Source organism: Galeopterus variegatus, unplaced genomic scaffold, assembly GCF_000696425.1.
Source record: "Galeopterus variegatus unplaced genomic scaffold, G_variegatus-3.0.2 Scaffold9339, whole genome shotgun sequence".
NCBI lineage: Eukaryota > Metazoa > Chordata > Mammalia > Dermoptera > Cynocephalidae > Galeopterus > Galeopterus variegatus.
In genome coordinates this window covers 53,520-67,524 of record NW_007735450.1, presented here as the reverse complement: position 1 = coordinate 67,524, position 14,005 = coordinate 53,520, and the positions used below count along the sequence as shown (strand labels likewise).

Sequence of the window (14,005 nt, the reverse complement as noted above, 5' to 3'; positions counted from 1 at the left end):
ATGTTTTCCTTATTTTGATTTGGTTGCAGAAGAATTTGAAAGCTCTCCCCACAGGCAAATGTTCACCTCTGACATGAATCTTGAGGATGTCATTAGAAATCACAGTCTCCAGTGTCATTTAATCATAAAAACCATAAAGTTTAAGCCAGCTTTATAGAAATGGGGGCAAGCCAGTGAATTCTGGAATGTCACAGTGGAAATGCCCCAGAAGCACAAGTAGATTCCTGTCCTCTAAATGGGCTGTTAGCACAGACATGTTGAACAAAGGAACATTGGGGCTTCTTTGAAAACAGGAAACACATCACATAAACGGGGTGTTATAAATTGTGCTGACTGCCAGTCCAATCTACAAATCTCAACATTTTTAATGGATACTCCAGGTGAATTCACTTTGTGGGTCATTTTCCCATTCAACAAAAACATCTCATCTTTTAAAAATTCCTACTCCAAATTTCTACAATCTCCAAAAATGTTGATTTATCATTAAGAGGCCTTAAATTTTTATTAAGATGATTTGTCTGTTATAATATATATTTAGTCATATTCAATGTATGCTGATTCTGACAACAGAATTGTCTGCAACCACGGATGAATACCTTAATTTAAAAATACAGTGGTAGGGCCGGCCCAGTGGCGCACTGGATAAGTGCGCTGCTTGGGAAGCGCGGCGGCGCTCCCGCCCGAGGGTTCGGATCCCACATACAGACCGGTTCCTGCTCACTGGCTGAGCGAGGTGAGGGAGCAACCCCGAGGGTTGCAATCCCGTTGCCGGTCCCCGGTCCGGTACGGGGCAACACTGAGGGTTGGGATCCGTTGCTGGACATGGAAAAAGACAAAAAAAAAAAAAAAATACAGTGGTAGAAGAATCCAAATTCTAACTGCTAAGAATTCCCATATTTTTTATCATTAACATAATTTTACGTCTTCAGGAACATTCACAGTTCCATTTCTAACTTTTCCAAACAGCAATAAAAATGTTTTCTCATAGCTACTCATTAATGGAGAAGAAATTTCAAATAAATATGAAGCATTTTCATATCACTGTAATCTCCCCATCAGCTGTGTAAATATCCAAAAGCACTTAGGCTTTATGGAAATTTGATGTTCTTCTGCCCAAGAGGCTGACTTGTTAAACTGGGACATCCAGAGAAGTTCTCCATAGTAATACTCCCTAGTAACTCTTATGCTGTAGTACTCAGAGTAAAGATTGTTCAGAGACATGATTTCAATGTCTAGATCTTTCTCTACCTTGCTGTGTGTTATTTGAGCAAGTAGCCAAGGCTACATGACAGGTGGATCATAAAAAGGCAGCCTCTCTGGGTGTCAAATCCCCTTCAGTCAGATGGCAATCATAACTTTCATCAAGCCAACTCAGAGATGTCATGAACTCAAATAACATATGTTTGAAAGTGCTTAGAAAAGTTTTAAGTACTTTCCAAAAGTATGGGGTCATTATTAAACAATCCTCTTTGACTAAAAAAGAAGCTTGTTCTTTTTTCCAAAAAGCTGAAACCATATGAGTTTTTTGTTTCTGTTTTTTTGGAATAATAGAAGCTAAAATTATACTAGTTATTCCTTAAAAATATATTTATATGAAAGACTTTCCAATCCATTTCATTGATTGGCCTTTCATCTGTGGTTAAGGGGTTCCCATCAGTAAGTAGAACGTCAGGGCAACGATGAGAAGCAAACAGAATGGAGAAGAGAAGGTCTGATAGGCAGCGGATGGCATAAAAATGTCTTCATACTTGTAAATGCTGACAACACGCTCTGATGTTGGCGGTGAGTCTATATCATGTCGGGTGATGGAGCCTTGAGGAAAGAAATAGAAGGGGAAGGGGCGATCGAAAAAAGTACTGTTATAAAATGGTGTAGGCAAGCAACAGAAAACTAAAGAAAAGTCTTTAGTGTTGAATACATAAGCAGTGATTATAAAGATCTGGAATCAGGTATTAGAGTTATCAGAATTTTCTGTAATTTAACATATAGTAAAAAACATAGAAATTAGCTAAATTTATCTTAAAAAACCAGTTCTCGGGCCGGCCCGGTGGCGCACTGCTATAGTGCGCCGCTTGGGAAGTGCGGCGGCACTCCCACTGAGGGTTCGGATCCCACATACAGACCGGTTCCCGCTCACTGGCTGAGCGAGGCGCAGGAGCAGCACCGAGGGTTGCGATCCCGTTGCCGGTCCCGGTCCGGTATGGGGGCGACACTGAGGGTTGCGCTCCGTTGCCGGACACGGAAAAAGACAAAAAAAAAAAACCAGTTCTCATTAATCTGTGCACCACCCCATCAGAATAATGCTACTGGTCTCTCCATGGCATCCCAGTTTTAAGACTGCTATGCAGACAATATTGTATGAGTGCCCACTTTGAACACCTCTAATGAGTTTCATCTTATTTATACCAAATGGAAAAACTTTATTTTGATATGTCAAACAGCAAAGGCTACTATTTTTCCTCTCAAATCTATCTTTTATATGTGGATCACCAATAACTCGTGACGACACTAACATCTCACTTATAGATGGAAGCCCTGTTTCATTGTCTGTGGGATACGGTACGGGGGCGACACTGAGGGTTGCGCTCCGTTGCCGGACACGGAAAAAGACAAAAAAAAAAAACCAGTTCTCATTAATCTGTGCACCACCCCATCAGAATAATGCTACTGGTCTCTCCATGGCATCCCAGTTTTAAGACTGCTATGCAGACAATATTGTATGAGTGCCCACTTTGAACACCTCTAATGAGTTTCATCTTATTTATACCAAATGGAAAAACTTTATTTTGATATGTCAAACAGCAAAGGCTACTATTTTTCCTCTCAAATCTATCTTTTATATGTGGATCACCAATAACTCGTGACGACACTAACATCTCACTTATAGATGGAAGCCCTGTTTCATTGTCTGTGGGATATAAAGAAGTAGCCTGGAGGGGCAGGCCAGAGAGAGTGTAGTATGCTACATCTACGTCTGCATGTGTCTGTGTGTCTGTCTGGCAGAGTAGGTAGAATGTTACAGAAAGTAGGTGCTCCAGCCTGTGGTCTAATGGTTAGGATTTGGTTTTTTCACTGTCACTGCCTGGGTTCGGCTGCTGGCCAGGGAACCAGTCCTTTAGAAATGTGAAAGAATGGTGATTTTGACCTGGTTACAAGAAGAAAGACGGAAAGGCTGTGTGTAAAAGATACTGTTGGGAAAATACAATAATTTGATCAGGCCACCTTGCCTGCCTGTCCGGTTGGGGGTGTTGTGGTGCATTCTTTGTAAATAGATTGTGTGTGGGTGGAGTTGGAGCACATGTGCAGCGCTGTGGCTTGGCTGGCATCTGCCTCGGGTATCCGCCCCATGCTCTCCAACCTACGTAGGACTTCCAAGGACCTGTTTGCCAGTTACCTAGCTCATAGACCTGCGTGTAAGGGGTCTGTGGTGACCCAGCCTGGTGTGGGAGGGGTCTGGGGACCCAGCTTGGCATGTGAAGTGTTTGTGACCCAGTCTGGACAACAGGCTTGAGGGGTCTGTGAGCTCCAGACCCAGCGCTAACGTGATAGTTAGCCCAGTCAGTGCAGGATTACAGCAAGTAAAAGAGCTTGACAGATACTTACTAAGCTGAAGTTGATTAGAAGTGCCCGACCTCCTGAATAATCCATATGAAACTTAGGTTAGTGAGACTAAGGCATATGAACTCAGTGCAAAGGTCTCCTTAGGAATAGGGCTCAGAGTGAGGGTTTTTAAAGTACTGTGTGCTAAGGAAGCCCTGCTGAACTTGACATGTCAAGTCCCTGTTCCAGTGCTGGCTCCTGTGAACACAAATCAAACTCCTCAGATTGGCATTCTCTCAACAGGTCCCATTACCTTTCCTACCTAACATCACTTCACTGGTAATCTGCATGGGCTCCTAGACTTAACCATGAACCTCGAGTTCATGCCTTCATTGAGGAAAACCCAATCCTATACCCCCTTCACACCTTAGCTCCATGTTTATTCCGTTCAAGAGACCTTAAGAGAATGGATAGGATTTAATCAATAGAGAGGCACTAGAAGGGCAGTCAGGAAACAAGAAAAGCACAAGCCTGTATATGGGGTAGGAATGTGCCTGTTTTGCTTGCAGAAAGTGAGAACAACAGAAGTCCTGAGAGAGCCTATCAAGTAAAGCAAGATCAGATTTGGAGAGGGGTTTGAACGTGAGACTAGTATACCATATACGTAAGAAGATGACTTTCTGAAAACATAGCACTTCCCAATCTGGCAAGCAATTTCAAATATGTACTTGTTTTCATTTAATCCTTACAATAAACCTTTGAAGCAGGTATTACTTTTATCCCCATTTTAGAAATAAGGAAATGAATTTCAGAATTTAGATAACAGACTAAATATTATACAGCCACCAAGGGGCACAACCAATACCCAAACTCATTTTTAGACTCCAGTGCCATCATTTTAAATGAGTTCATTTCTCCAAGATGAGATATCATTTATTTCCCAGGGTACTGAAAGTACTTGAAGATCCACTGTCAGAAATATGGGAAAACATCAAATGGAAAAGGTGTCACAAATCTGGAGGCATCCAAGTATTTTCCTAATTGGCAACAGGCAAAAAACTAGATTATGTAATCTCCAGACTGATCAATGGGGACGGATCAAAGGAAAAAACAACCAGATCAGATTGGGCAACAAATAGTTGATGGGCACACAGTGAAAAGAATGCAAGGACCAGGAGTCAGAACGGGTTTAGCACCAGGACAGCAAACCAAGCTTACTTCCATGCTCGGTCAGGCCATTAGGCGGTCAACCAGAAGGAATGCTCAAGAAACAGGGTAACTTGATTTTAGCAGTCTCTAAAAGATCTCATACTATCCATGGGTCTTTGTTGGGGAAAAGCTGAAGAGCCCAGCCACCCAACATGAGGCCATCCAGGGACCAGCATCACCAGAGAGCTTGTGAGAAATGCACAGTCTCAGGCCCCACCCAAGACCTACAGAAAACTGCATTTTAACAATATAGCCAAGTAATTCCTATACACATTCAAATTGGAGGAGTAATGGGCTGAATTATAGGTGGCTTTGTGACCACTAGAGTGGTCATAAAGTGAGCACTTATGAAATGCTTGGTGTCAACCTCTAGAGAAGTCTCTAGAAGCCCTTTTTTCATATTTAAAGTATAGGAGTTAAGAGTATCACTGACTTTGGAGTCAGACAGAACTAGGACTGAGTTTTAGTTTTTTCCATTAATTAGCTTTGAGCAAGTTCCTTAATCTCGCTAAAATGAGGATAATAATGTCCATACCTCTCAAAGACGTAGTAGGGAGTAAATGAACACACTATGAGAATTAAATAGAACCCCTACCCCCTCACATAGCAGACATATGATCTGTTTCACTAAGCACATAACTCATCACATACTATCTTGTGCTGCTCTAGCTTTGTCTATATGCTTGTCCATGTGTATAATAAATCCACTGTAACTTCTGAAGGTAGGAGTCATAGCTCCTTTTTCTTTTCTATTATCCAGAGTGCTTATCGCTCTCTTGCATACACAGTGTAACTTTAATTAATCATGAATACAAGCACAGTGTTGTCTGGTGTTTAATCCAGACGCTAAAATGTAAGCTTACCCTGAATGGCTGGACCCCAGGCAAACAGATAATACCAACTCAAATGCAGATCAACAATTGTTTCATCTCTGGGAACATTCACTGGGCGTTTAAATCTGCAGGTGACCCGATTGTTCTGAAAAACTCCTTCTTCATCTCTGGCAGGATTTCTCTGAATCTCCTTTGCCCACTGGCCTACATTATAGAAGTGCTGTATGCGGACCCTGCCATTGTCATCATGGACGCAGGCCATGACGTCGTCACCACCCTAACATGAAAAATGATTAAGAAGAAAAAAGTGAAAGGTTTGTCTTTTGCAAATTTGTCACCAGAAATATAGAAACCCGTTACCTCAGTAATTTGAAATCCCACCAAAAAAATCCTTTTAAGTGCCATTAAAAAGCCTTAGCCACCCTCCCACAGCCAGGCACACCATGCCAGCACCTTGGGGCCTGCCCGGGGACCCGAGGCAAGGAGAAGGGGAATGGACCTCTCTCCCACAACCAGGCACACCATGCCAGCACCTTGGGGCCTGCCCGGGGACCCGAGGCAAGGAGAAGGGGAATGGACCTCTCTCCCACAACCAGGCACATCACGCCAGCACCTTGGGTCCCACCTAGGGACCCAGGGCATGGAGAAGGGGACCAGACAACCCTCCCACAACCAGGCACAACATGCCAGCACCTTGGAGCCCACCCAGGGACCCAGAGCATGGAGAAGGGGACTGGACCTCTCTCCCACAACGAGGCACACTGCACCAGTGCCTCGGGGCCTGCGCACCATACTCGGGCATGGAGAAGGGGACCGGACCACCCTCCCACAACCAGGCACACCATGCCAGCACCTCAGAGCCCAACCAGGGGCCCAGGGCATGGAGAAGGGGACCAGATGTCTCCCCCACAACCAGGAACACCAAGCCAGTGCCTTGGGTCCCACCCAGTGACCTGAGGCATGGAGCCAGGAACCAGACCCTCATCCTACAAGGCACACCACACCAGTACCTTAAGGCCCACCCAGTGACCCGAGGCAAGGAGAAGGGGATTGGACCTCTCTCCCACAACCAGGGACACCGTGCCAGCAGCTTGGGGCCTGCCCAGCCCAGAGGCATGCAGAAGAGGACTGGACCCTCCTCCCACACCAGGCACAAAACACCAGCACCGTGGAGCCCACCTGGGTACCCGAGGCATGGATAAGGGGACTGGACCCTCCTCCCACAACCAGGCACACTGCGCCAGTACCTCGGGGCCTGCCCAGGGACCCGGGACATGGATAAGGGGAGTGGACCCCTGTCCCACAACCAGGCACATGGGGCCAGTGCCTTGGGGCCTGCTCAGGGACCAGAGGCATGGAGAAAGGGACCAAACACACCCCACAACCAGACATACCGCCAGTGACAAGGAGCATGCCAAAAGCAGCTCCTCCACGTAGGTGGCCCACCACATCTACCACAATAACCATGGCTGCTGCAAAAGTGGCTAGACGCCACAGCCACCATGCAGATGGTCCGCCAACCACTGAAGTGCATTCACACAAGAAGAGTCACCAGCAGAGACAGAGAAAAGAAGAGGATGTCTCTTTCCACAAAACCGATTTCAGAGTGACAGTCTTTAAAGGACAATACTGGGACAACTGACAACATTTGAAAATATACAGCATATTTGATAATACTATCATATCAGCGTCAAATTTCCTGAATTTAATAAATAAACTGTATAATGAAAGAGAATGTCCTTGATTTTAGGAGATACCTACTAAAGTATTTAGAGTTAAAAAGGTCATGATATCAGTGGGCTGGCTGATTAGCTCACGTGGTTAGAGCACGGTGTTGGTAACACCAAGGTCAAGGGTTCAATCCCCATAGCAAGGGTCCCAGGAAAATAATAATAAGTAGTAGTCATAGCAGCAGCAGAGAGACAATAAAACGTGTGACAAAATGTTATCACACATGAAAAAGTTCTAGAACCAGAGAGTGATGATGGTTGTACAACACTGAGTGTAATCAATACCACTGAATTATATACTCTAAAATGGTTAAAATGGTAAATTTTATATTATGTGCATTTTACCACAATAAAAAAAGTAATTTGGTGAATCTGGATAAAGCACACACACACACACACACACGCACACACACGTATATTATATATGTGTGAGTGTATATATAAGCTTATTGTACTATCCTTGCAGATTGTCTGTAGGTTTAAATTTTTTTCAAAACAAGTTTGAAAAGTTAAAGGCATTCATCGATTTGTAACAAACACACCACTCTGTAGGGAATGTTGATAATGGGGGAGACGACCCAGGGGGGTAAATGGGAAATCTCTGTACCTTCTGCTCTATTTTACTGTGAACCTGAAAGTGCTCTAAAAAATAAAGTCTAATTGTTAAAAATGTACTATAAAAAAAGGTTAAACCCCTCTATTACAGAGGTGTTCCATTTTGCTTTTTCTTGAAATAAAAGAAGGAGAAAAGAGAGACCTCTACTTTCACAGACAGTATCAGGGCAGATATTTTAAAGGCCTTTAGATAGCAGAATATTGAACATAACATTTGAATGCTCCTTATTCTACCTCACTCCTCTGAGCCCCTAATCTTAACAGCCCCACCATGAGTGCAAATGCATTCCAGGACAGGAAATGACCATTTTCAATGTACATGCTTGTACATTCCTGCTGTGTCTCCTACTGATACTACTGGAGGAGATAAGTCATGTAGATTCACATCCACATACTCTTACCAACTGTACTCGTGTTACTGCCTGGACTGGGAATTGGTGAAGGTTCATTCTTCTGGTGACCTCTCCAAGAACAAAGCCACCAGAGCAGGTGACTGCTTAGACTGCTCCCCCAGTCTTTTCCTACCACCCACCTACAACACATATCCAATCCCTTAGCAAGTCCTGCCAGTGCTTCCTTCAAAGCACATCCAAAATCTGAGCCCCTCTCACCATCACCGCTGCTATAACCCTGGTCTTATTGGAGTGAGCAGGACTGAAGCCATGTTGGGACCTAAAGCTGCCTGGGCTGCAGAGGAGGGGAGGATTTTTAAAAGGACAGTTTTATTTCTCTCCACTCTTTCTTCCCATCCCCTGACTTTCTTATCTTGCTCGCTAAGCAGGAAAACAAGGCTGAGAAGCTAATTAGTACTTTATAAAGCTAACAGTTCTTTCTTTGAGACTTGTAGAGCTTTGAGAAATGATCAAGGCCAGTGACTGGAAGCTGACCTTGGGCACCAGCCAAGTACACCAGCGCAAATCAAAATCTTGCGGGGTCCTGGGCCGAGCCCGTGGCGCACTAGGGAGAGTGTGGCGCTGGGAGCGCAGCAGTGCCCCCGCCACGGGTTCGGATCCTATATGGGGATGACCAGTGCGCTCACAGCACTCACTGGCTGAGCACGGTGCGGCCGGTCTCAAAAAGGACAAAAAAAAAAAAAAAAAAATCTTGCAGGGTCCTAAGATAACAGCAAAGAAGAGAACGGAAACTAGATGAGGTCTTGGCAAGAACTTGTACCCGACCCATAGACATGGACCCCTTGTAACTCATGTCTCCTTCTCTCGTCCATTTCACCTCTCACATTCCATTCCCTCGAATCCTCCTTTAAAAACCCCTCAGTAAATCTAAATCTTTGGGATGGGATAGCCTACCATCTCCTTCGGCTGAATACATCTGCTTTTCTAACACCAATCATTTGACTTCTGAGTTTTTTTCTTTTCTTCTCAAGGGGGTAGGCAGCTGGATATGAGTTGGGTAACAGTCTGAGCTGCCCTCCTCTCCCACCTGTACCACTGTAGTATCCTCAAAACAGGCAGGTATGGGCCGGCCCGGTGGCGCACTGCTACAGTGCACCGCTTGGGAGCATGGCGGCACTCCCGGCGAGGGTTCAGATCCCACGTACAGACCGGCTGCTCACTGGCTGAGCGAGGTGCGGGCGCAACACCGAGGGTTGCAATCCCGTTGCCGGTCCCGGTCCGGTACGGGTGCGACGCTGAGGGTTGCGATCCGTTGCCGGTCACGAAAAAAGACAAAAAACGGAAAACAAACAAACAAACAACAAAAAAAACAGGCAGGTAGAGAGAAGGGGAAGGGTCCTCCAGACAAGAGTGGCAGCAGGTGCAAAGGCAGAGAGGCCTAACAAATCTAGAAGTTTACAGAAAACCCTGGCACAGTGCAGAGGAAAATGATGGGGCTGCAGAGCAGTGAGGGCAGCATGCAGTGGAGGCCCAGAGAAAAGAAGAGTACAGAGATGAACCATGCCTGGGCTCCTGATGTCCTGCCTGTTCCTGCCCACAGCCCTGGGGTCCAGATGTTTTCTTGCCCGTGGGTACTGTGGAAGACTGAATAGTTGGACCCAACTCTTCACCCCCCCTGTAGTAGTATTATATACCCACACCTTTGCAGGGCCTGTTGGTAAGGGGAGTGTACTTCCTGGCCCTTTCGTTTTGGGCTTGGCTGTGTGACTTGCTTTGGGCAATGGAATGTTAGCAGATGTGACATGAGTGGAGGTATGAAATATGCTTATGTGGTTGTGATATTGTGATATAAGAAATATGTATTTGGTCTCTGTCCTTGGTCCCGGGCACACAGCTCTCAAAACTCTTAGAATCTCCAGAGTGATAAGAGTGTCTTTGTATGCTAATGAAATGACTAGTGGCTAGGGGACCCTAGGTAGCTTTAGGATAGGGGCTGGTCACCAGAAAGACCTAGGCATAATTACAGGGTTAGGACTTTCAGCCGCACTCCCTGATCTCTGGGAACGGGAGAGGGGCTGAAGGTTGAGTTGATCATTACCGTCCAATGATTTAGTCAATCATGCCTACATAACGAAGCCTCCATAAAAACTCAAAGGGACAGGGTTCAGATGAGCTTCAGGATTGCAGAACACATAGAGGTTCCTGGAGGGTGGCGTGCCTGGAGAAGGCATGGAAGGTCTGCATCCTTTCCCCCATACCTTGCCCTGTGCATCTCTTCCATCTTGATATTCATCTATATCCTTTGTAATGCCCTTTATAATAAACAGGTAAACATAGTAAAGTGTTTCCCTGAGTTCTGTGAGCCAATCTAGCAAATTAATGGAATCCAAGGAGTGGGTTGTGGAACGCTGATTTATAAGTGGTTGGTCAGAAGCACAGGTCACAATCTGGGACTTGCAATTGGCATCCAAAGTGGGGCAGTCTTGTGGGACTAAGCTCTTGGCTTGTGGGATCTAAGGTCATCTCCAGGTAGATAATGTCACAAATGAATTGAATTAGAGGACCCCCAATTGGTGTGTACTAGAGAATTTCTTGTTGTATGGGGAAAAACCCCATACAAATCTGGTCACAGAAATGCTCTGTGTTTAGTGTGTGAGTAGAGAGAAAAAACAGTATTCCTCTTACAGTGGCTCTTGCATTTCTGCCTCTGCCATGAAAAGAACATGCCTTGGTAGCTACCAATTCCAGAATGACTAGAGAAAACCTGAATCCAACCCATGGACTGGAGCCAAGCCCAGCTGATCCCCACCTAAAATAAGCTGAACCCCAGCCAACCCACACACATGTGAGCAAGAGATAAATGCTTACTGTTAAAAGCCATGGAGTTTTGGAGGCTCTTCTTGCAGCATTACTGTGGAAACAGCTGATGAGTATGGGTGCCACAAGACACCTTGTATTCTGATAATGAACCCTCCTATCCAAGCTAGCTTGAATTTTTTTAGTTTGCAATCAGACAGCTATAACTAATATAATTATTATACTACTTTGATCAATTAATTTGCTTCTAACATCTAAAGTAGCACAGCAAACTAAATGGAAAAATCAGCTGCTAACATGCTGTGCGTCTTACCATTTTCTTGTCTGAAGAGAATCCAACTGCTACCCAACCATCCGTGTCTGCACTCAGTTCAAATTCCACATCAGCACCTATCATCCGGTAGCTAAGGAAGTAGTCACAGGTCTCTGCATTGCAGCCTGGTTTGCCATATCTGGAGGGTAGATCAAAAGAGACATTACTGCTTCTACTTATTCAAAATACATTAAAAGCACCTACTATGTATCAGGCGGGATACTGAGCAATATTATTAAACAAATTAGATCTTTGATACCTGGGATCTTAAAAACACAATTTCACTCAGTGTGGAGGGACCTTGGAGATGATCTGCTCCATTTTATCTACATATAAACTGAGGTCCAGAGATGGGAAGGAGCTTGCCCAAAATTGTATAGTGAAGTCCGTGGCTGCAACAGGACTTAAACCTGAGTCTCCAAACTCCCAGCCAGTGTTCTCTATATTACATTGGAGTTTCTTAAACGTTAGTTCTTATTGAATTATTTCTGAATCCCTTTTAGAGGAAAAGATCCTCCAAGTTAATAATTTAAATAGTTTTGTTAATTAAATGTATACCAACTCTTTTTACTTACAAATTTTCATACAATTAAACTAATACAAATTTACAAATTAAATATAAATTAGGCTAAAAAAACCCAGGAACATTGCCATTCACAGCATTCATGAAAAGGATGATGTGGTTTTACTGAAAGTAAATTTCTGCTTATGTGCATGTGGTATGTCTGACTGTACCATTAAAAGGTCTTCTGAGTTGAGCATGTTCTTAGCATGATGACTACAGTATGATGGCTCAATTCTGTTCCATTTTTATCTGTTTGAACTGCTGCAAAACCCTCATTCATACAATGCACCAAATAAATACCTCATCTGGTATTTGCTGAACATGAATGCATCATTTATTTATAAAATTTGCCTTTGTTCTGTTGGGCTCCTCAGTACTAACACAATTACAAATCAGACACTAAAACATATAGCAGTATAAGGCAATTATCCAGATAGTCAGATTATGCATACATTCACCTTTTTAAAGAGCAGCATTGGAATGAAAACACGAATTTACATTTTCTTAACAGAAGACTTTTGGATCCTTTAAGAACCGGCAAGCCCTAGTTTGAGAAACACTGAATTATATCATTTTCAGAATGACAGAAAATTGTAGCAATGGGTGCTCAGATGGAAGGTGTCTGAAGGAACAACGCACAAGGGTGCTACGTTTTGATTGAGGAGGGAGGTAAGAACATGCTACTATGCTGGCAGAGATACTCTGAGCAGCTGGGAAAAGATGTAAGATCACGGCTGCACGAAACTGGGTGAAGAAGATGAAAAGGGGTAAGAAAAGTTAAAGAATGGGCCAGAAAACAAGTCACTCTGAAGCCAGTAGGGTACTAAAACTCCTTCTCTTCTCAAAAACATCTCCTAATTGTGGAATATACTATAAGGCATATGTACTTCACAGGGTCTGGTTTTCCAAAGCCTTGCACTTTCAAATACTGACCTTGCAAGGACAGGAAATCTTCCTCAGGCTGTAAATCTCTGTGTAAGATAAAGATTTGTGGCATAGCAGGTTGCTGGCTCAGAGACAGATTAGTTACCGATTGTTATGTAAAGATACTGAGAAATTGCTGTAAGAAGGAATGTTTGCTAAGATCAAGCTTGTGTTGTTAAGACCACTTAATAGCCTTACTGGAATGTCATCTGGCTTGTTTCACTGAAAGTTACCAGCCTATACTGTTCAACTACAACCCCACCTTTGTTGGCTTCCTGTAACTTCCTTGTCTGGAAAATAAATGCAGGAAGAGAACCCCAATTTGGCATTAATTTCCCGAGGAAGGGAAGTTAACCACTTCGGGGCTTCTCACTGCTTGGAAGAGATGGGCTTTGAGTAATCCTTTGTGTTTCCGTCATCCAGGGGAAGTGGGGTGACAAATCTGTGGGGGCGAAGCAACACAAAGCAACACCTAATCACCAGAATTACACATTGCTGACTATTTTCTTCCAATAGTAGTAGTACTTAGTATTATTGGATTTTTTTTTTTTTTTTTTCACTCCTTAGAAATGGCCTTGTAATCCAAAGAAAGTTCAAAGCCTCTCCATTCATTTTTTTCCCCTTCAACCTCAAGCTCAGAACAACAACAAAAACACCCCAGTGCAGTGGCCTTTACTCAGGGACAATTTGTTTCAGGAAGTAATAGTTTCAAAGAGGAGGAGGTTTTTCCAACAAAGCAGAGCTGTCTAGATGGGGGCCCCCCTGTCCACACTACTGTTCTCTAGCCCCAGCCTATCCTGTATTGATAGAATAGTACTAATGGTCACGTAGGGACTCACTACACCTGAGATCATACAGATATCCGAAGGCATGACTATTTATTTGAAAAGGAATTTGTTGTCAGACATGTCTATCATTGCCCATCCTGCCCACAGCCCCTGCTGAATAAGCACAGACATATTCTGTGTCACGTGAATCTTCTTCATACAACTGGTTGGTGAGGAGCAGACACCCAGGCCAACAGCAGTACAGCCAGAAATGAGGAACCAGAGAATGGTCCAGGGCCTAGTGTGTGCTAGAGCTAAAAGGCCCTTAAGACTGGAAAC

At 44.1% G+C, this 14,005-nt stretch overlaps 1 protein-coding gene across 1 annotated transcript; it reads right to left on the bottom strand.

The window, feature by feature from the left end:
- Positions 1–813: 813 nt before the first annotated feature.
- Positions 814–13,019, bottom strand: FRRS1L (ferric-chelate reductase 1-like). Its single transcript, XM_008593562.1, has 3 exons — positions 11,411–13,019; positions 5,613–5,859; positions 814–1,812 (listed from the first exon to the last, which is right to left on the bottom strand). Exons 1-3 carry the CDS (start codon positions 11,492–11,494, stop codon positions 1,640–1,642), a joined length of 504 nt encoding a protein of 167 aa, XP_008591784.1. The 5' UTR covers positions 11,495–13,019; the 3' UTR covers positions 814–1,639.
- Between the last annotated feature and the right edge of the window lie 986 nt (positions 13,020–14,005).